This window comes from Rana temporaria, chromosome 7, assembly GCF_905171775.1.
Source record: "Rana temporaria chromosome 7, aRanTem1.1, whole genome shotgun sequence".
Lineage (NCBI taxonomy): Eukaryota > Metazoa > Chordata > Amphibia > Anura > Ranidae > Rana > Rana temporaria.
The window spans coordinates 94192265-94216546 of NC_053495.1; the positions used below are offsets into that span (position 1 = coordinate 94192265).

The 24282-nt window shown below is 43.3% G+C and overlaps 1 protein-coding gene across 2 annotated transcripts in view; it reads right to left on the reverse strand.

Annotated features, from left to right (window-relative positions):
- The window catches only part of UCHL5 (ubiquitin C-terminal hydrolase L5), a 92997-nt gene that overhangs the window by 25098 nt on the left and 43617 nt on the right, over positions 1 to 24282 (reverse strand). The window contains exons 9-11 of one of the 2 annotated variants that reach the window (XM_040359676.1): positions 17438 to 17548; positions 11446 to 11544; positions 7535 to 7600 (exon numbers count right to left, since the gene is read on the reverse strand). In XM_040359676.1, coding sequence (XP_040215610.1) covers positions 7568 to 7600; positions 11446 to 11544; positions 17438 to 17548 — 243 coding nt within the window. In that variant the 3' untranslated portion in view covers positions 7535 to 7567. The remainder of the gene's footprint in view (positions 1 to 7534; positions 7601 to 11445; positions 11545 to 17437; positions 17549 to 24282) is intronic. The other variant, XM_040359675.1, reaches the window with a different exon arrangement.

Below are 24282 nucleotides of genomic sequence, written 5' to 3' on the forward strand. Positions count from 1 at the left end.
GTGATTTCAAATATATATTTGTATGCCAATTTCAAAGTTTATTGATTTTATTTATATTTACGCTGTATTGCAAAGGCTGTTTTTTTTATATTGAACATAATATTCTTAATTTATTGAATTTGTGTATACAACAATGGATAATATACCATAATGCCATAGATAAAAAAAAAAAAAAAAAAAAAAAAAAAAAAAGCATACTGCAATATAGAAACAATATAAAAATGTACATAAATGTCCAACATATGCATCCCACAAAAACCCTTACCCATATGTTTCATGAACTCGTACAAATTTTTCTGGGTATAATATCCCAGAGCAAGAACGCGTCTCTTATAAGAAATAAAGTGCTATTCAGAACCACAGATTGTTGGGGCCCTAAAAGGGATAGCCATAAATTTCCCATTTAAAATCTGCACTTCGACACTTAAATATCTGGTACTTTTAATGAAAATTAGTGGCATCATCCACATACATGCATGGGTGCTCAACCTGTGGTCCTCCAGCTGTTATGGAACTACAAGTCCCATTATGCATTGCAAGGCTAACAGTTACAAGCATGACTTCCAAAGGCTGAGGACTTGAATTTCCGCATCAGCTGGAGCGCCACAGGTTGAGCACCCTTGAGAAAAGACAATGTGCGTTTAGTATTACTTTAATTTCATATGATTTTTATTATTGTTTTCTGTTAACAAGTTAACTGATTATATTTCAGCTTTTTATCAGATTATTTAAGATATGGTAAAAGAAATATAACTTTTCTTTTGGTTGTGTTACAGTTGTTTGCTAATGTATTATTGATATTTGGCTGGGTTGCCTTTTACAGATTTTTTTTGGTGGAGTTTCTATATCAGACAACTAATTAAAGCAGTAGTATACCGCTGGAACCCCCCCCCCCCCCAAAAAAAAAAAAAAATAAAGCCGCTATGACGTCAATCCTGCGCATGCACACAGGAGACCTCCATTCCAGCAATTTCCACCACGACTGTATTCACAGAATATGTTGAGATTTCAGGTGATCAATCAAGTTTAATTGGTCAATTAATTAAACAAATTCTCTGGTCACATGGTCTACAGTGAAAAAGTATTTATACAAAGTTAATTTCTGTGATTTTTAGCTATGACTAAGCACTGTTTGTTATTGTGAAATGCGTCGGCTCTCCTGTCAGTCCTGCTGTAGCATGTATTTTTGATTTCATGTTTTGAATAAAGAGGCAAACACTTTTTTGGAGTGTGGCTGTCCAGAACTTCTTCCTGTTTTATTGCTATATGTATTGCCATGCCAGCACCTGGGCTTCTAAACTGGAAGAGAGGTTTTCACCTTTGTTTGACCTACCTAAAGCGGCGATATCCCCTTCCGCCACGATCCACTGGACCTTCAGAGCGCATGCGCTGCTCCTAAACCGTGCAAGTTTAGGAAATCTTAGTTTTGCCTACAGGTAAGTATATATATATATATATATATATATATATATATATATATATATATATATATATATATATATATATATATATATATATAGGATTACCTGTAGGTAAAAATCACCAAGCGGGGTATACGGCCGCTTTAAAATCTTACTGTAATGATTCTTTAAAATGTTTTATATGCAGTGGGTACAGAAAGTATTCAGACCCCCTTAAATTGTTCACTCATTGTTATATTGCAGTCATTTGCTAAAATCATTTAAGTTATTTTTTTCCTCATTAATGTACACAGCATATTGACAGAAAAACAGAATTGACATTTTAGCAGATTTATGAAAAAAGAAAAACTGAACTATCACATGGTCCTAAGCAAAGTCCCTTTGCTTGTAAAACTCATATTTAACTCAAGTGCTGTCCATTTCTTCTGATCATCCTTGAGGCTGGGTTCACACTATACTACACGACAGTCATAAGACTTTCATCCTACTTTGCTCTGCGACATCAATCCTACATTGGTCCTACATTGGTCCGACTTAAATAAACAGGATACTACTTTGATCCGACTTTGTCATAGTCTGACAATCAAAACAATCCCAGTGTGAGATAATTCCTTTTACTGCTGCTGTAATCACAATGTCAAAAGTCGGATGGTTAGGACAAGGATCCTACTTTGAGCCGACTTCAATGATATTCAATGGGCTGAAGTAGGATCAAAGTCGGACCAAAGTAGTACAGGGAGCATTTTCAAAGTCGAACTGACTTGTGTCAGACCAGTTAACCACTTAAGGACCCCTTCACACCGATATACATCGGCAGAATGGCACGGCTGTCCTGCGATCGGTCACCTGAGCTGAAGAACGGGGAGAGGTGTGCGTAAACACACCTTCCCTGTTCTTCATTGTGGCAGTGTGAGCGATAGTCTGTTCCCTGATATATAGGGAAAGACGATCACTGGCGTCCAGCCCCGCCCCTCCTACAGTTAGAAACACATATGAGGTCACACTTAACCCCTACAGTGCCCCCTAGTGGTTAACTCCTAAACTTCAATTGTAATTTTCACAGTAATCAGTGCATTTTTATAGCACTGTTCGCTGTGAAAATTACAATGGTCTCAAAAATGTGTCAAAATTGTCCGATGTGTCAGCCATAATGTCGCAGTCACGAAAATCGCCGTCATTAGTAAAAAAAAAAAAAAAATTATTAATAAAAAAGCAATAAAAAACTATCCCCTATTTTGTAAACGCTATAAATTTTGCGCAAACCAATCGAAAAACGCTTATTGCAATTTTTTTTTAACCAAAAATAGGTAGAATACGTATCGGCCTAAACTGAGGGAAAGAAAATGTTTTTTTTTTATATATTTTTGGGGGATATTATAGCAAAAAATATTGCATTTTTTTCAAAATTGTCGCTCTATTTTTGTTTATAACGCCAAAAAAATAAAAACAGCAGAGGTGATCAAATACCACCAAAATAAAGCTCTATTTGTGGGGGAAAAAAGGATGCCAATTTTGTTTGGGAGCCACGACGCATGACTGCGCAATTGTCAGTTAAGGCAACGCAGTGCCAAATCGCAAAAAGGGACAAGGTCTGGGTCTTAAGTGGTTAAGACGGCTCTCATAGGGAAACATTGATTTTCACACGTCATGCGACATGAGCTCCCAATGTCGGACCAGTGTGAACCCTGCCTGAGATACACCTTCATTTGAGTCCAGCTGTGTTTGATTATACTGATTGGACTTGATTAGGAAAGCCACACACCTGTCTATATAAGACCTTACAGCTCACAGTGCATGCCAGCGAAATGAGAATCATGGAGGTCAACAATTCTGTGTTTTTCTGTCAATATGGGGTGCTGAATGTACATTAAAGAGGAAAAAAATGAACTTAAATGGATTTTAGCAAATGGCTGCAATATAACAAAGAGTGAAAAATTTAAGGGGGTCTGAATACTTTCCGTACCCACTGTATGTGCATTAATTCTAAAAAAGTACAAATAAATTGGTATATTTTAATTGTTGAAGTCTTGAATAAATGAAAGCATCTTAAAAGCCCCAGAACAAGTGTAAATGCCAAAAGATGGCTATCTTTTGGCATTTACACTTGTTCCTCAAATATTATCCCCATACATTCCCTTGAAAGCACAAACCTATATACAGTACATGCATCATCAGCTAAATACTCGTTACTTGGCTGTCTTGGATTTTCATATTTTGAATTAGTGGCCCAAAAAAATCATGCATTAAGAGAAGTCAGTAAAGTCACACCACTTTATATGTATACTTGTCCTAAAATGTATGGATCAGTATAAAAGCCAGGGAAATACGATTTGCCAGGGCTTGACAAATTTGCTTAGAATCTAGGAGCCAGCTGAAAAAGTTAGGAACCAGTTTTTTAAATCAACTGCCCAGTGCCCATTTGCAAAATCTTATAACAGAAACTACGAAAAACTTTTTTTTTTTTTTTTTTTTTTTAATATTTGGTCTTTCATTTATAGCGCAAACAAATTAAAACCCAGTGGTGATTAAATACCTACAAAAGAAAACTGTGTGAAAAAAAGATAACATTTTCATATGGGTACAGTGTTGCATAAGTATATATTCAAAGTGCAACAGCATTGAAAGCTGAAAATTGGCCTGTGCAGGAAGGGGCTGAAAGTGTCCAGTATTAAGGTGATTAAACTGACAGTGGGTGCGGGGATAATTACCCCAAACCAATGTCACAATGGTAAAGGAAATCTGTAATAAGAAAAGAAAAGTGAACTGCCAATGTAGACCGTATTGTAAAAATGCTAACCGCTTGCCTGTCTATAACTTCAATATTCTGAGTTACTGGTCCAAAACAAGCATGCAAGTGAAGACAAAGCATCCGATTTGCACAGTGATGATGTGACTTAGGAAAGACTGAAATCAGTGGCTCAGCATGAGAGCTAGCCAACTAGCTATTTTTCTCTTTTTTTTAGAATGGCAGGCTACATATTTTTCTCCCAGTACAGATCCTCTTTAAAGGCCAAGTTCACCTTTTGGAAAAAACGAATAAATGCACATATTTCTGCAGCTCACGGGCACAATGTCAGGCTCCTACAGACTCTCATTATTAAGGTATTTATATAGCGCAGTCAATTTACGCAGCAATTTACATATACAATGTACATTCACATCAGTCCCTACCCTCAAGGAGCTTACAATCAATCTAGCCACCTGCCTGTACCAGCAGTTACCGAAGAGCGGGAAAATCAATTTACTATGAGAGCCCTCATCAGCACCCTCACAGTTGACTTAAAACTACAACCATCTGCTGTGGCTGAAGATGGTACTTGTAGTCTATTCATTCACAGATCACTGTTAATGAATAATGCAGCTGTGTGGGCAGAGCCACGCACAGCTGCACAATTTTTAAATTCTGTCAGCACGTGTGGGGAGTATATCCCCTGCCCACTGTCACAGGGGGAGGATTTGGGGGACTGCTGGAGCATGTTACAACCTGAATATGGGTGTAGCTAGTGACATGCTCCAAAGTTGAACTTATCCTTTAAGTGTTTACATGTGTGATCAATTGGCATACACATTTTCTAAAACATATGATCAAAATTGTATGTAACTGCTTAATAAAAAAAAAAAGAAAAAAAAAGGAAATGTGTTATTTGCAGAAACAGTCATAAACCAAGCAACAGGATCGCTACCCATAGTGCTTCAGTTGTTAAGGCAATACTTTATCTTTTACATTAAATGAGAGATTTAAACAGAGCACACTAAAGATGGTGAGCTCTTCTTGTCCCTACTTGCATTTGTTATATCTGAGATACATCTATCCACCTGGGCAGAAGGCAGTGAGGATTCAGAAGTGGCAACTGCTATCTCTATCCCCTTAGAGGAAAACTGCATGTGACCTACTGATAAAAGCAGGGGTCACGACAGTGAGGTGAGAGACCATACTGCACAGGTGGTGGAATCAGTGTGAGCACAGCTGTGATTTTCTTTGATTTATATTTTTTATGCTTTATATATTTTTTGGACATTTGTTAGACTGCATGCATTAATAAATATAATATATTGAAATATTTTTTGTATGGATTTCCACAATTTGTATTTATTTTCTGCACATTTAAAATGGAGCGATATATAAGATTATATAGCTTCTGGTAAGCCTCCATTCATTTCGGTGCTGGATTTATACATCTTTTTTACCTATGAAGATTTATTACCATTTCTTTATTGAAGTTTATTTTGCACATTTATCCACTGTGAAATGAATTTTGAGGATTCATTTATTATTAATTTTTTCAGTTTTTTATGGACTACTTTAATGTGTTTCATACGGACACTTTTCAATGATTGGTTAATTATTAATATACCCAATCCTTTATCTCACTTATAATTAGCGCTACACTTTATGTTTTATAGGGTTGTCCCGATACCACTTTTTTAGGACTGAGTACAAGTACCGATACTTTTTATCAAGTAGTCGCCGATACCGAATACCGATACTTTTTTTAAAATGTGTCCCCAAATGCAGCGATGTCCCCCCACAGATGCAGCCATGTATCCCCCCATCCAGCCATTGTCTCCCCCCATGCAGCCATTGTCTCCCCCCATGCAGCCATTGTCACCCCCCATGCAGCCATTGTCACCCCCCATGCAGCCATGTATCCCCCCATCCAGCCATTGTCACCCCCCATCCAGCCATTGTCACCCCCCATCCAGCCATTGTCACCCCCCATCCAGCAATGTATTCCCCCAGCCATTGTCACCCCCCATGCAGCCAGCGTCACCCCCCATGCAGCCAGCGTCACCCCCCATCCAGCCAGCGTCACCCCCCATCCAGCCAGCGTCACCCCCCATCCAGCCAGCGTCACCCCCCATCCAGCCAGCGTCACCCCCCATCCAGCCAGCGTCACCCCCCATCCAGCCAGCGTCACCCCCCATCCAGCCAGCGTCACCCCCCATCCAGCCAGCGTCACCCCCCATCCAGCCAGCGTCACCCCCCATGCAGCCAGCGTCACCCCCCATGCAGCCATTGTCTCCCCCCATCCAGCCAGCGTCACCCCCCATGCAGCCATTGTCTCCCCCCATGCAGCCATGTATCCCCCCATCCAGCCATTGTCTCCCCCCATGCAGCCATTGTCACCCCCCATCCAGCAATGTATTCCCCCAGCCATTGTCACCCCCCATGCAGCCATTGTCTCCCCCCATCCAGCCAGCGTCACCCCCCATGCAGCCATTGTCTCCCCCCATGCAGCCATGTATCCCCCCATCCAGCCATTGTCTCCCCCCATGCAGCCATTGTCACCCCCCATCCAGCAATGTATTCCCCCAGCCATTGTCACCCCCCATCCAGCCAGCGTCACCCCCCATCCAGCCAGCGTCACCCCCCATCCAGCCAGCGTCACCCCCCATCCAGCCAGCGTCACCCCCCATCCAGCCAGCGTCACCCCCCATCCAGCCAGCGTCACCCCCCATCCAGCCAGCGTCACCCCCCATCCAGCCAGCGTCTGCCACCATCCAGCCAGCGTCTGCCACCATCCAGCCAGCGTCTGCCACCATCCAGCCAGCGTCTCCCCCCAGCCAGCGTCTCCCCCCATCCAGCCATGTCACGCTTACCTGCATCCCCGCTGCCGCCGACTGTGTAATACGCCGGGAACATTACAACTTTGAATCACTGTAATGATTGGCGCCGCGCTGCGTATAGACACTCCCCCTCGCTCGGGATTGGACAGTTCACCCGAGCGAGGGGGAGTGTCTATGCGTGGTGCGAATCATTACAGCTATTCAAAGCTGTAATGTTCCCGCCCGTATTACACAGTCGGCGGCAGCGGGGATGCGGCGAATGGCGGCGGATTGCGGCTTCGGTCGGCGGCAAGTATTCTATTTGTGTATCGGGGCGGGGTATCGGCGTCTGAGTACCGCCGAAAAAACTCGGAATCGGTCCCGATACCGATACTAGTATCGGTATCGGGACAACCCTAATGTTTTATATATAAGATATTGCACTTTGTTGCTGCATCTAAGGTTGCCGATTTATAGCACTTGTGATCAAAATTTTGTGCAAATGTATTATTAAATTTTATGAAAAGTTGCACTACACAAATTTGGGTATATAACCAGGGAACTACCATTTGCGAAATGACAAGTAGTAAGGACAGCCTTCATGTCTTTCTCTTGAAAGAGGGCATCCTGTTCTAGAATAAAAAATACATAGAAAGAAAAAAATAAATAAAACATTCATATACAGGGCCTTGAAAAAGTATTCATACCCCCTTGAAATTTTCCACATTTTTGTTACAACTAAAAACGTAAATATATTTTATTGGGATTTTATGTAATAGACCAACACAAAGTGGCACATAATTGTGAAGTGGAGGGAAAAAGATAAATGGTTTTCAAATTCTTTTTACTAATATCTGAAAAAAGTGTGGCGTGCATTTGTATTCAGCCCCCTTTACTCTTATACCCCAACTAAAATCTAGTTTAACCAATTGCCTTCAGAAGTCATCTACTTAGTAGATCGAGTCCACCTGTGTGCAATTTAATCTCAATATAAATACAGCAATTCCGTGAAGCCCTCAGATTTGTTAGAGAACCTTTCTGCACAAACAGCATCATGAAGGTCAAGGAACACACCAGACAGGTCAGGGATAAAGTTGTTGAGACGTTTAAAGCAGGGTTAGGTTATAAAAAAAATCCCAAGCTTTGAACATCTCAAGGAGCACTGTTCAATCCATCATCTGAAAATGGAAAGAGGAAGGCACAACTGCAAACCTACCAAGACATGACTGTCTACCTAAACTGACAGGTCAGACAAGGAGAGCATTAATAAGAGCAGCAGCCAAGTTGCCCATAGTAACAATGGAGGAGCTGCATAGATCCACAGCTCAGGTGGGAGAATTTGTCCACAAGACAACCATTAGTCGTGCACTCTACAAATCTGGCCTTTATGGAAAAGTGCCAAGAAAAAAGCAATTGTTTAAAGAAAGCAATAAGAAGTTCCGTATGTACGTATTTTGCGAGAAGCCATATGGGTGACACAGCAAACGTGGAAAAGGGTGCTCTGGTCAGATGAGACCAAAAATGTGCGTTTTGCTTTTAGGCCAAAAAGTTTATGTGTGTGGCGGAAAACGAACAGTGTAGATCACCCCGAACGCACCATCACCACCGTGAAATATGGTGGTGGTAGCAACATGTTGCGAGGATGCTTTTCTTCAGCAGGGACAGGAAGCTGGTCAGAGTTGATGGGAAGATGGATGGAGCCAAAAACAGGGCAATCTTAGAAGAAAACCCTGACTGGGGCGGAGGTTCAGTAGGACTACAACCCTAAACACACAGCCAGAGCTACAATGAAATGATTTTGATCAAAGCATATTCATGTGTTAGAATGATTAGAAAGGCACAAAAGTGAATGTGAACAGAATGTATATAAAGTCTGTAAAAAAAAAAACATAAACAAAATATATATAAAGTCTGTGTGGAGACCCCCAAGAACAAAAAAAAAAAAAAAAAATTATATATGAAGTCCGTGTAAGGTCCTATATCACACTGAATGTGACACTAGGTTAATAAATAAATCACACAGTGCAGTGCACTTAGAATTCCATAGGAAAGGTGATGAATGAAAACGTTGACATGATGGTTGAGTATATAGTTGTCTGAAGAGATCAACAAGGCATCACATGAAAGAGGTAAGTATAGTAAGGTACTCTTACCGGAGGATGTGGACAGCAAGTCTCATGAGCGTGGTGGGTCTCAGCGGACCTGAATCTCTGCGTCGAAGGACTCCCCAGACACGATGATTGGACACGTCAGATGAGATGAGTATCACCGATCACAGGAACTGGGCAGACGTAGCTTCAATTGCAGGGCATGAATGGAAGGCCCCAATGGGCAAGATGGAAAAAATGGAAAAGAAAAAAGATGCTCCAAATGGTGCAGGTCAAAACAAACCTTGACAGGTTTTATTTGGTATACAAAATATAAAAATATGGTCACGTGAACAATACAAATAAAAGCAGTATGGGGTGCTATAATCCAATTATGCATTATAGCACCCCATACTGCTTTTATTTGTATTGTTCACGTGACCATATTTTTATATTTTGTAAACCAAATAAAACCGGTCACGGTTTGTTTTGACCTGCACCATTTGGAGCATCTGTTTTCTTTTCCATCTTGCCCTACGAGCCCATTGGGGCCTTCCATTCATGCCTTGCCATTGAAGCTACGTCCGCCCAGTTCCTGTGATCGGTGATACTCATCTCATGTGTCTGGGGAGTTCTTCTACGCAGAGATTCAGGTCCGCCGAGACCACCACGCTCATGAGACTTACTGTCCTAAAAAAACAGCCAAGTCCACACCCTCCGGTAAGAGTACCTTACTATATATATATATATATATATATATATATATATATATATATATATATATATATATATATATATATATATATATATATATATATATATATATATATATATATATATATATATTTTTGTTTATGGGGTTTTTATAGGGACTTTATATACATTCTGTTCACATTCACTTTTGTGCCTTTATAACCATTGGGCACACCATTTAGCGCTTTACTATTGTTCTACCATTTTCTCCACTTTGTTTGTGTGCCAGCTGCTTTGTTTTATATTTATGTTTGGTTTAGCGCAGTGTTTTCCCTTTTTTTATGTGTTAGAATGGCCCAGTCAAAGTCCAGACCTAAATCCAATTAGGAATCTGTGGCATGGACTTGAAAATTGCTGTTCAGACACTGTTTTGACAGAGCTTGAGCTATTTTGCAAAGAACAATGGGCAAAAAATTCACCTCTAGATGTGCAAAGCTGGCAGAGACATACCCAAAATGACTTGCAGCTGTAATTGCAGCAAAAAGTAGTTCTACAAAGCATTGACTTAGGGGGGTTGAATACAAATGCAGACCACACTTTTTACATTTATTTGTAAAACATTTTGAAAATCATTTATCACTTTCCTTCCACTTTAAAATTATGTGCCACTTTGTGCTTGTCCATCACATAAAATCCCCATAAAATGTATTTATGATTTTGGTTGTAACATGACGAAAATTTCAAGGGGTATGAATACTTTAAGGCACTGTAAAAACATTCCAATTATAATTCTACCAACCTGATATTTTAACCTCTGCCACAAGGCTTCTTTTTCTAACATTGAAACTAGTTGCACAAAGATGGCTCTCTCCCAATCCCCCTACATTAAAACTCTGGAAATCTCATGTTAATGTCATCTTGTCCATTGAAAAAAAAATAAAAAATAACCTTTCAAGAAAGTGAGGTGGAAATGGAAATCCTCCCCTCTGGGCCATTGTTACACAGGTGTCAATCATTAGATTGACTCGAATGAGAACAGCCATTAATGGATTGAAATTTAGCTGGCCCCTGCTGAACTGGCCGAATTTCGATACACTTTTGGACTTCTTAAATCAGCGTTGCCCCCAAAAGTGGAAGTTCCTCTTTAAGGACTCGTCGTCCCCTTACATGCCACATTTGGCATCCACTTCCACTCGGGCCACCTAAGCCACGCAAGCGGAAGTTCTCCTCTCCCTCCCTTCAACCTTCTGGGACACGTCACAGGTCCCAGAAGATTGCCTGGCCAACTCGCCCATGCGATGCCGGGGAGAGGCTAGGGAGAGAACTGAGGGTTCAGGTAGCCACATTGCTGGATGGTGGTATAGTGAGGGTGTGTTTATTAAAAGTCAGCAGCTACAAAAAGCTTTTTTTGTAGCTGGTGACTTTCACTAAACACAAAAATGACTGGAACTCCCCTTTAAGTATTAACTGTCTCAATTGAAGTTGCCTACAGCTTTTCATGGAGAGGGAAGGTCATCTGTTAGGATCTTTTTGTTTATCTTCTGACAGCACAGGAAAAACACATTTTAAACTATTTTTTTATTATTTCATTAAAACACCATATTCTACAACTGAATTATACATGGTTTTTGTGGTTTATAGTTTACAGTCTAGTTCTACGTTTACGGTAGAAAAACCCTTTGTCAGTTTCTGCTTACCTTTTCTACTAGCGGTATTAATTGTTGGTGTTCTGCCAAAGTTTTTAATAACTCCATAATGAATGGTAGATAGTTGTGTTTTCGTCTGATATTTTCAATCTGGAAATAGAAAATTAAAAACAAAAATGTTTTTTTTAATTTGAAAACCCAACACGAAAAAATATTTGTTACTCACCCTAAAATGCCTTTCTCCAAGTTCATTGATGGACACAGCTTCCTTCTTCTTTATATTCAAGACTGATAGAATTTTATAGCGCTAGCTAGCAGTAGGACACTAGGCAGAAAATAATTTGGCACCTCCTGTGGGCAGTCCTTACTGAATAAAATCCCCTCTCTGCATAGGCAATCCAGTTCATACTAAAGTAGTGTCAGAAGTAAATCTCCAACAGAGGGGTGGGCGCTGTGAACTCAGAAAAGGGGATTTTACGGCGAGTAGTCTTTTACTACGGACTAAGACTAGGATGCCATTAAAGTTCATGTAAAGGCAGGCGTCAATACTTTTGGTAATATAGTGTATATAGCCACATAGCTATGTGTATACAACAACCAATAATAGAATTTAGCCTCATACTTGTTTTTGTATTGGGCCGTTTTATTTATCTTTAGTATTGTGAATCAGTTAATTGCAGACTAAGCTCCGTGGGGCAGAGTTAAAACATGGCCTGGAGGGAGCCCAGGTTGAGGTTGTCCCTCTCATACCACCATAGAACTCAGTGGATGAGTGGCACAAGGGATCTTTCCTCTCCCATCCTTCCAGTGAGTACAGGAGCTGGGACAAGCTCCATCCCCTGCAGGTACTCCTGCAGTGGTTGCAGCATCACCCACACTACCCATAGTGATCGAGCCTCAGCAGCACACTAAAACTGTGGGTCACAGTGGGGGGGGGGGGGGGGGAGTGTCTGTCAGCCAGGGTAACACAGTGACACAGAGTGCAGGCACCCAGTCATACGTGTCCCCGCAAGACATTAAACTCAGTGTTCATCCCGCTCCAGGATGGGGCTCGTCGCAGTCGACCCAGTGCATAGCCAAAGGTCTGCATGCACTCGTTGGCCAGACTGAGGTGACCACTGGATCTAGATTATCCAGCCTGTTGTTCATTCCTGCTGCCAATTGAAGCTCTCCACAGGAGAAAAAAAAAAGGAATAGAATCACAGGTCCCAAGCAGGGAACTGGATTGCCTATGCAGAGAGGGGGGTTTATCCAGTAAGGACTGCCCATTGGAGGTGTTGAGTTATTTTCTGCATATTGTTCTACTCCTGGTAGGTAGTGCTATAAGACCGTATCAGTCATGACTATAAAGATGAGAAGAAGTGTCTGTCAACGAGTGAAAGAAAACTTGTTTCTATACCTAGCAGAAGCAGAAATAAACTCTTCTATACTTTACAGTCAATGAAGCCGCCATCTTGTTTGATCTGCATTTGCCACGGTGCTGCACATGTGGTAAATTATGACACCAGTCATTTGAATTGTTTGACCAGTTTGGTTTAGAGAACAAGCAGCTGTGACAGTTATCATTCCTAGCCTCGAATGTAATCATTAGTTTTAGTTCCATTTACTTCTATTTTAAAAACTAGTTTGTCCTTTTCTACACAGGAAGAAAAGATCTGCCTAGAAAAAAGAACTCATCATGTTAATTTAAAAACTGTCATGCATGTTTGGTAAAATCAGCAATTTTTTATAGAAAACATCTTAGAACCCTTATTTTAAATGTTAAACATTTTCTGAACGAAAAGGCCCTGGAGAATAAAATTGTGGCCATTGCTATTTTTAATACTGCATAATATTTGTGCAGCCATTTATCAAATGCTTATTTTTAGGAACAAATACATTAAAATGGATTTTAGTGCACACAAAACACAATACCCCATTGTTTAGACAACAACAGTGTCCCCTGACCAGCCTTCCTTGAGGAAGATTGACAGTATCCAGTTGAAATATGTCTGTATAGGCAGGAGGTGATGTCGTCAGTACATGTGCATTGTTGTAGTGTGTGCACTGTCCGTTTTCTACTATTGAATGTAAATGGCCGGGGCCCAGCCCGTTTGTGTCAAGTTGATTAGTGCATCTTTTTCTCGCTCTGCTTCTATTGAACCTGTCATTGGACACAATGACACTGCAGTAGCAAAACGGAAGCAAGACAGCTCAGAAGCAAGACAGCTCAGAAGCACCAGGACAATGAAAGGAGAGAGAGGCACAGACAGGGAAACTTTAGGCAAACTAGCATAATGGCTCAAAAGGAGGAAACTTTCAGAACCAAGTTCTGAAAGGCCCTTCACTTACCTTATCCAACGCTGCAGGACTCTGCAAAATACAGGCAGTCCAATCTTCGCCTATCACGGAGAGCTAAGTCTGCAGACCTTCAGGGACCGGGGTCCATGGACAGGAACACCACACCCCTGGACCTATATCGCACCCTGTCAGTAAGCTTTTGGTATTGGGAAATTGACCAAAGCACTGAAACCCAGGATCCAGCCCTCAAAAGAGGAGCATTACAGGCCAAACCCCGTTCTTGTCAACCGGGGCCCAGGTACCGTCCACTTTGGCTAAGAAGCACTTTGGACGGATCCGGTTTCTATGAAGGGTTTTTATATCCAGCATGGATCCCTCCAGTTTAGCTCCTCAGAGAACATGTTCCCTCGTGACCAACACCTTAGACACTGGCGAAAAAACTAAGGTACTCCCGGTATGGGAGGGGTTATATAGGGGAGAAAACTTCTGGCCTTAAGGGTGTGCCAGTGTCCATCACCTGAAGGTAGACTCTATAACCCACATAGTAATTACTATGCTTCTCTGTGTCCCGTGATGTACGATAAAGAAACCTGTAAAACTGTCAGGTGGTTTGCAACTAGGACCAATGTCAGGAAAGGCCTCATGTACTACCTACCAGGCAGCGGGCGCTCATGAGGGTTTCAGATGGTCTGAGGTGACAGTCATTTTAGCCAGGCAGTGAAAAGAAATCAGAGATCGTAGTTTCACTTGGTGCTTTAGCAGTAGTGCGATAGTGCTTTTTCTAGTCTGCACATCAGAAAATAATGTAGAGCAAGGGCAGAACTCCACCTAGTAGATGACGTCGGTGATCTGTACCTTATTGCAGTGAAGATGGGGAAAAGGGTGAAAAATTTCAAAACGGGCACCCAACGGTACCAACTGTGAGATAGCTCCTGGTATTTCAGCCTGACCAGCCTTGCTCAGTAAGTCAGTCTTCAGAGACAGGGCACACCAGAGGCTGTGCCATGGCTCTGGACCAAGAAAGCACTCTGGGGCTAACAAAGTACATGAAGGTCTGGAAAGCACTACAACTTTAGAGCCCAATGTCCAAAGGTCACATTCCAGGCTAGCTTCACTATGTTCAGAAGCCTTTTAAAAGTGTGAGTCGTCAAAGTGACTCTTGAGGCTGTGCTAGGACTCTTGATCAGGACAGGCCAACTTAACCAGTATACTCAGGTCTGGAAAGCACTTACAGGTTAGCCCCACATTTATGCAGTTTAACAGAATTTGAGTACAGCCTCCAAAGCTTATGCAGAGGCTACAACGATCAGGATAGCCCTGTGCAGCCCAGGTAATTCTACATTTAATTTTTTTTAGCAAAATACTTCAGGGTTTTCAGCAATTCGGGTTTCAGGGCTACTTTACATGAGAATCTCTCTTTTTAAACTGAAAGCCACATCATATTTTTGTAGAAGTGAGCAAAAACTCGACATACACCTAGCAAAAAGGTACTATACTTCCCTTATCACACATGTAAAGTAATGAACCGTTTGAAAGGACAGAATTGTTTTTTTGAAGAGGCGTTTGATCCAATAATTTTGTAAAGGAAAGAGAATTAATTTTAAACCCTGTACTAAACCCATGTTTCAAATGGTTAAGGTCCTTTACAAGTACAAAACTAGAAATATGTTAATCTGCTCTCTATAACTATTATATTAAAAATCTTCACTTATTTGAAGACAGAGATACAACTGCCAATTAACAGTCAGGGCAACCCGATTTAGATCTGGCCATGTATCTGTAGCCCAATATATAAAAGTTGAATTACAGAATCTTGCTTGGTAACCCATATTAAAATGTATTATTGCTTTTAAAACTGGAAGCTTTGGTAATTTGGTCTTAAACGACTAGCTATTGGGGGTGCGTATCTTCGATTCGATTCCAAGATGCATCACGATTAGAAAGATGGGAGGAGTCTGGAGATGGGGAAGAAGGAATCCATGAATAGGAAAGGAAGGATGGCTGGAGTAGTCTGGAGATGAGAACTAGTGGTAGTCTGGAGATGGAAGAGTCCAGGGATAGAACTGAAGGATGGAGGGGTCAAGGGATAAGAATTGAAAGATGGTGAAATCCATGGAGAGAGAAAGGAAGAATCCGGGGATAGGGAAATAGGAATCCATGAATAAGAAAAAAAGGATGGAAGAATCGGAGGATAGGAATGGAAGGCTGGAAGAGTCCAGGAATATTATTCAATGGAAGAGTCGGGCGATAGGAACTGAAGGATGGAGGGGTCGGTCCAGAGAGAATTTTTTTGTTATAGAATTATTGTTTAGGGCTGCATGGGGTGGGGGTTGGAGCCTGTGAATGGAGGCGAGTTGGGTGAGGGCTATGCGGTAGCCATTGGTTTGAATGGGGAGGTGGAAGAGGAATGGGCTGGGAGCCATATCCGTCTGATGTGTAGTTTGAGTGATTAGGAGTAGTTTGAGACATATATAAAAGGTGGGGGGAGGGGTTGGGCGAAAGATAGTGGAACCTGCGGGGGGAGGAAGGGGCTGTGAAGAACATTAGGCAGTTTGACAGCCAGCTGGGGAACATGATGTCATATCTGCATTAAAAACAACATCAAGCGGGCGCTGTATGATTAGTTGGCAGCTAGCACAAGGTGATAGTGAATATACAACTTTTAATAGACCATAAAACAAAAAAGGTGTGCAGTGCTTTGCGGTGATAAATGTACAAGAGAGTCTTATTAAGTAGTGAACAAATATAGTCCCGAAATATATTTATATATAAATCTGATTGAAAGAAATCTTCTGTGTATTCAAAGTAATTCCAGCGCTGAGTGTGCTCTGCTGTGTTCAAATCATTCACCAGAAATCAGGAATGATTTGAACACAGCAGAGCACACTCAGCGCTGGAATTACTTTGAATACACAGAAGATTTTTCAATCAGATTTATATATAAATATATTTCGGGACTATATTTGTTTACTACTTAATAAGACTCTTTTGTACATTTATCACCGCAAAGCACTGCACACCTTTTTTGGTTGTATTGCCCCATCTACATTCTGTATGCAGTCTGGCACCTCCCTTACCATGTCAGTCCTCTCAGTGTCCTCCCGACGGCCCCCTCACCTGGTTCTACCGCTGTTCTGGCTCTCCTCTGGCTCCACTTCATCCTCCTCCATCACACCTCCGGCTGGATACGCCGCGGCCGCCCTGAACCATTCCGGGGACCAAAAGCACTGATGGCTCCACTCTCCTCCTCAGAGCTCCGTGCTCCACAAGCCGGCCATGGCCGCTGCCACTTAGCAGCAGGGACAGCTCCAGCCACCACAAACTCCGCACACAGCACTCCATGTTCCCGCCAACCTGCACAGTGCACACAGTGTGGGCTCCTCACTTCCGCATTACGCTGCCTGGGATCACTTGCTATTGTCCTCCTCTCCTCGCAACACAGCGGGATAACGTCAGCAGGAGGCGGGAAAAAACGTCATGTAAACTCCGGCTGCTTTCGGCTCCACTCGGAGGCGGCACAACGCGAGAATGACGTCATCCTCCATAATCGATTACTTAAAGCTACAACATCGATGCCGCATCGTGGACGGATCCCGATGCATCGATGCAACGATTAAATTCAACACCCCTACTAGCTATAGCATCCATTTTTCTATCATCTCATTCTTACCATTATCCCATTTAACAAATTCTGAATTACATTACTTTTATAACCCACAGGTAGCCAAATCAAAAAATACAATTAAGCAAAATAAAAACGAACCTTATATCGCTTAGTCTTTTGGTTTTCTTCTTCAAGAAGGAGTTCATATTTAGCAATTTCAGATTTATTCGAGCTTACAAAACTACAATGATCCATTTCCATTGGCTGCACCTGTCAATAAGCGGAAAAACACATCATTGGTTTTATTTTATACATATAAAAACAGATGAAATTATGTGGAAGCTTACCAGAAAAAAAAATCCAGACAAGTTATTGTACAATCCCTAGTCCGAATACAAAATTGTTAGTCAAGGAGGTAAAGTAAAGTGCAAGTCCAGTATTTCTTGTGAAAAAAAAAAGTGCAAGTCCAGTCAAAACTTTTTTTTTGTAGTTCTGTACAATGCGGAGAAGAATTAGTCCTGTTTTTACTGCTATCTGGGGCTGTGTTCCAGAGATTTGCCTTTTCTGTCATGACAGCCATAACTTCAGCAGACAGAAGTGAGAGAAATTTGAACAGTGATATGGAAAATTAAAATTAAAAACATTACAACAAAACATTAGCCTTCCCCTAAAGCACTTTTATTTTTATCTGCATTTCTGTTTAAAAGAAAAAAAAAAAAAAAAAAAATAGATGATGATATTTTTGATCTTTAAATCAACGTTTCAAAACTGAAAAAAAAAAAAAAAAAACTTAGGGGCTCAAACACCACCAGCCTGTAGCATGTAGGCTGGTTAGGACCTTGTTTATACTTGTGGTTGGGGGGTGGTAAAAACCTTGCTCAACTTCACATTTTCAACATTGCTGTACTTTATAAATGTGTAGAGTATTTTTTTTTTCTTTAACAGGGGTATGGTCATACTGCAACATTTTATGTTTCAATATGTTTGTTTTTAAACAGAACATGACAAGCTCACAGAGATAAACATTCAAATAAGAAAGCAGTCACATATTGGCATTGGGAAAAACAAACCGATACATATGAATACCAGCAATGCGATCAGATTACATATCCCCAATCATAACACGGCTGTCCTCTAAAGGGCAGCAGCGCCCAAAGGGGTATATACTACCCCGTAAACTATATATTTGGGATCGTCGCAGACAATTAGAGACGGACCCAACAGGCTGGCTCCAGAGAGCAAAGAATAACTGATCCAGGGTTCCCAAACCTTGAAATGCGAATCCTTCAGGATACTGGACATCTGCACATTAATCTTTAGAGCATTCATATGAGTTTTCACACCCTGGATGGCAACAGTCTGGGTTTTCCAGGCATGAGCAGCAATAGTCATATTGCAGCTTTTTAAATCTGCCTTGATGTGTAAACATTGCATACCCAAGGACAAATTTTCATATGCAGAATGATCTCTTCTGTATGATCTTTAAATGATATACAAAAATATGTAATCGATTAGCAGTTAGGTGCTCCTATTGGTTCAATTCAGCTGGTTACATAATAGTGATCACATTATATTCCTATTGCAGCAGAATAGTGACGAGTAGTTTCCATCAAAAAAGTAAATCATTTAAGGTCAATTCATCTGTGCGGTCCAGGGCGATGAGCAAATATTTGTTGTGTTAAATGGTCATATTAGAATCATTGAGGCCTCCTTTGCTGAACTTAGGGCTCTCCTTTTCAGAAAGCTACATTCCCTGGCTGTCGTGCTGAATCAATGCCTTAAAAGCAGTGTTCAATCTCCTTTTTACCGTCGAGGAATCCCTGGCAAAAGGTTTGAGATCTCGGGGGAACCCAAAAAAATAGCATTCAGATCTACAGCTCAGGGAACATTGGAAGTCGCGATATAACAATTATTTTAAGAAACAGCATTAAATATTATTAGAACTTACTAATTTTATGTGAAATGTGTGTTTTTTCTTCTGAAACAAACACACACACACACACACACACACACACACACACACACACACACACACACACACACACACACACGTGTACAGGGCACATAGCCGGTTACAGGTCACACGACATGGCACAGTTCCCATAGCAGGGAATCCAGCACACGTCAGCGCACGCGTCCCATAGCAGGGAATCCAGCACACGTCAGCGCACGCGTCCCATAGCAGGGAATCCAGCACACGTCAGCGCACGCGTCCCATAGCAGGGAATCCAGCACACGTCAGCGCACGCGTCCCATAGCAGGGAATCCAGCACACGTCAGGGTACGTGTCACACAGCAGGTAATCCAGCACACATCAGGGTACATGTCACACAGCAGGGAATCCAGCACACATCAGGGTACGTGTCACATAGGGAATGGAGCACACGTCGGGGTACAGAAGTTTTTTCAAATGCAGAGTAGCGCCTGGGGTGGACGGGGGGGAAAGGAGGGGCCAGCCGGAAAAATTGTGCCATGAGAGAGCTCTTATTACAGTTCAACTCTGCATGCTGGCTGAGACCCGTCAGCTGTCTGTGATTGACCGGTAGACTTGCCATGGAACCCCTGGGGACTTCTCCCTGGTTGAGAAACACCACATTAAAGTGTTACTAAATCCACAACAGTAAAATCAGTCTGAATATGCAGTAAAGCAAGCACGTTATACTCACTGCGGAACCCAAGGGGTTAATCCTCCGCATTGTGTAAAAATGCCGGTTTGATCCTGTCTTCTCTGATCCACCCTTCTTCCACTGTCCCCAATCTATATCCCAATAGTACTGAGCCTCTGGGACACTATGCACGTGCTCAGTTTGGTGTGTATTGCTAGAGAGTCATTTTCTTTATTTTTTTTCTTGTGAGGGTGCATGTGATCAGCACAGGTCCGATCAGCATTGTCCAGAGTAGAAGGAAAGCTCATCCTACAAGCTTTAACCACTTGCCGACCGGCCACCGCCGTTATACGTCGACAAGTTGGCTCGGCTGGGCGAGAGCACGTAGTATGACGTCCTCTCTCCCAGCCGCCACTAGGGGGCGCGCGCGCCCCCCGCTCGCCCCCGACTCCCGTGCGTGTGCCCAGCGGGCGCGATCGCCGCCGGGCACACACGATCGCTCGGTACAGAGCGGGGACCGGGAGCTGTGTGTGTAAACACACAGCTTCCGGTCCTGTCAGCAGGGGAAATGCTGATCTTCGGTTCATACAATGTATGAACCGAGGATCAGTGTTTCCCCTAGTGAGGCCACCCCCCCCCCCCCCACAGTAAGAACACACCCAGGCATACTTAACCCCTTCCCTGCCCCCTAGTGTTAACCCCTTCACTGCCAGTGGCATTTTTATAGTAATCCAATGCATTTTTATAGCACTCATCGCTATAAAAATGCCAATGGTCCCAAAAATGTGTCAAAAGTGTCCGCCATAATGTCGCAGTACCGAAAAAAAAAAAAAAAACGCTGATCGCCGCCATTACTAGTAAAAAAAAATAATAAAAATGACATAAAAATACCCCCTATTTTGTAAACGCTATAACTTTTGCGCAAACCAATCAATAAACGCTTATTGCGATTTTTTTTTACGAAAAATATGTAGAAGAAAACGTATCGGCCTAAACTGAGGAAAAAAATGTTTTTTTATATATTTTTGGGGGATATTTATTATAGCAAAATGTAAAAAATATTCTTTTTTTTTCAAAATTGTCGCTCTATTTTTGTTTATAGCGCAAAAACTAAAAACCGCAGAGGTGATTAAATACCACCAAAAGAAAGCTCTATTTGTGGGGAAAAAAGGACGCCAATTTTGTTTGGGAGCCACGTCGCACGACCGCGCAATTGTCTGTTAAAGCGACGCAGTCTGGTCTTTGGGCAGCAATATGGTCCGGGGGGTAAGTGGTTAACCAGACACCGATAGAGGTCACTAGACTGATTTATAATGCTGATGAGAAAATAGGATTTTTGGACTCACAGTAAAATCCATTTCTCTGAGTTCATGGACAGACACAGCAGCATTGTCCTTAGGGTTATATATCCTTCCTTTCAGGAGAGACTAGGCAGAAAAAACAGCACTTCAAGTGTTAAAACACTTTTCAGTACAGCACCTCCCAGGGGGCGGGTCCCCCGGGTACATCCCACTCTCTGCACATGCAGCCCCAGTTCGTAAACAAGCAGTACAAAGGAGGGGTGGGTGCTGTGTCCGTCCATGAACTCAGAGAAATGGATTTTACGGCGAGTACAAAAATACTATTTTCTCTTCCATTCGTGGACGGACACAGCAGCATTGACCTTAGGGACGTCCCCAAGCAGTGTCAAAAAATTTCAAGGGGTGGGAAAAAAAAAACACAGCAAACCAAGCTTCACCCAAAACAAACCTCAACAGAGGAACTTCAACCTTAAACTGCCTGTAAAACCTTGCGGCCAAAGGAGGCATTCGAAGATGCACTCACATCCACCTTGTAAAATCTTGAGAAGGTGTGGATTGACGACCAGGTCGCTACCTTACACACCTGTAACACAGACACTTGATAGCGGAAAGCCCAAGAGGCACCAATCGCCTTGGTCGAATGCGCCGTAACCTGAAAGGGTGGCGCCCGCCCCTTTAGGGCATAAGCCTGGAGCACGACCTGTCTGATCCACCTAGAAATGGTGGCCGACGAGACCGCCAGACCTTTCTTAGGACCAGTTACTTCCAGAACGGAGCCGTAGCAGACAAGTACAGCCGTAGGGCAAGAACCACGTCCAAGGAATGAAAAGTGGCCTCCTTCTGGTTTTTCGGCCGAGGACATAAGGATGGCAAAACAATGTCCTCAATGTAAAAAGCCAAAACAACCTTTGGAAGGAATGACGGCTGCGGCCACAGCACCACCTTATCCTTATGGATGACCAAGTAAGGAGCCTTGCAGGACAAGGCCGCCAGTTCAGATACCGTCTGACCGAGGTAATTGCCACCAGAAAAAACACCTTCTGGCACAGAGTCAACAAGGGAATCTCCTGAATGTCTTCAAACGGAGCCTCTTGAAGCACCGAAAGGACTAAATTCAAGTCCCATGGAGGCAGTGGAGGGCGCACAGGAGGGGCCACATGAGGAACCCCCTGCACAAACGTACGCACCAGGGAGTGCGCCGCCAAGGGTCGCTGAAAGTAGACAGCTAGAGCCGAAATCTGACTCTTAACCGTACTTAAGGCGAGAGCCTGATCCACTCCACGCTGTAAGAACAGCAGAATCTAGGACATCACGTATGTACAGGGGGTGCCATTTCATCTCCTCACACATAGAGATGTAGGCCTTCCACGTACGATGGTAAATCTTTCATGAAGTAGACTTCCGTGCTCGCAGCATGGTAGAGACCACCGAGCCCGACAGGCCTCAATCTTTCAGCACCTTTCTCTCAACAGCCACGCCGTCAAAGCCAGCGACTATAAAGCAGGGTGAAAGATCGGACCCTGCGACAGAAGATCTTCTCTCAGGGGTAGACGCCAAGGGACGTCTGCCACCAGACGCACCAGGTCCGCGTACCAGGGCCGGCGTGGCCAATCCGGAGCGATCAGGATTGTTGGCATCCCCTTGGCTTCCACTCTGCGCAGCAGGCGAGGAAGAAGCTTCAGAGGAGGGAAGGCGTAGATTAGGTGTAAAGTGACCCCATGGTGCGTCCGCCCACAGATCCCTTGACCTGGCCACGAACCGCGACACCTTCCGATTGAGACGGGATGCCAGAAGGTCCATGTCTGGAGTGCCCCATTTTTGGCACAGGCTCTGAAACACCTCCGGGTGTAGCGACCATTCTCCTTGTTCTAGTGTTTGGCAACTTAGGTAGTCGGCTTGCCAGTTCAGCACTCCCGTAATGTACACGGCCGACAGAGCCGGCACGTACCTTTCGGCCCACCAGAGGATTGCGAGACTTTCGTCGCTGCAGCCGAGCTCCGTGTGCCCCCCTGATGATTGACGTACGCCACGGCTGTGGCGTTGTCGGACTGGATCCTGACCAGTCGGTCCTTTAGACCCAGAGACCACTTGGAGAGACAACTTGATTGCTCGGAGCTCCAGTACATTAATTGGTAGGCAGGACTCCTCCTGAGTCCAGCGCCCCTGGGCTGACTGGACACTCCAGACACTCCCCCAGCCGGAGAGGCTGGCATCCGTCGCGACCACTGTCCAATGGCATGGCAGAAACGACTTTCCGGTCCGAAGTACCGGAGATGTCAGCCACCACACTAGGGATGACTTGACCAGTCACCTCACCCGAATCTGGTAATCCAGACGAAGGAAGCTTGTCCCAACGTGACAGAATCTCTTTTTGCAACACTCGAGTGTGAAATTGGGCATACGGCACTGACTCGAAAGAGGCCACCATCAGACCCAGCACTCTCATGCAAAAGCGAAGCGACGCCCATTTCTGGGTCGTCAACCGCTGCACCGCAGTGTCTGTAGTTTTTCCGTTGGGAGGAAAACTCTCGCCTCTGCGGAATCCAGGACTAACCCCAGGTATTCCAGCCGCTGAGACGGTACCAGTACTGGACTTCTGGGTATTCAATAGCCAACCGAATTCTCGGAGGGTCCGACAGGTGATAGACACGTCCTCTTCTAATTCTGAGCTTAAAGAAGCTCTCAGAAGAAGGTCGTCCAGGTATCCCACGATAGCGATCCCGTGCTGCCTCAGCAGGGCCAGAATCGGAGCGAGCACCTTGGTAAAAAACAGTGGTGCCGAAACCAGACCGAACGGGAGGGCCACAAATTAAAAGTGGTCCTCTCCGACCGCAAAACGCAGAAATCTCTGGTGTTTTGCGCATATGGGGATATGCAAGTACGCGTCCTTGATATCCAAGGATGCTAGAAAATCCCCCTGATGGAGCGCTGCTACTACTGAGCGAATCGACTCCATCCTGAATTTTTGTACTTTGACAAAGCAATTGAGGGCCTTGAGGTCCAGGATTGGACGGACCCCTTCCTTCTTGGGGACTACAAACAGATTGGAGTAAAACCCCTGAAACCGTTCCGTTGAGGGAACTGGTACAACCACTCC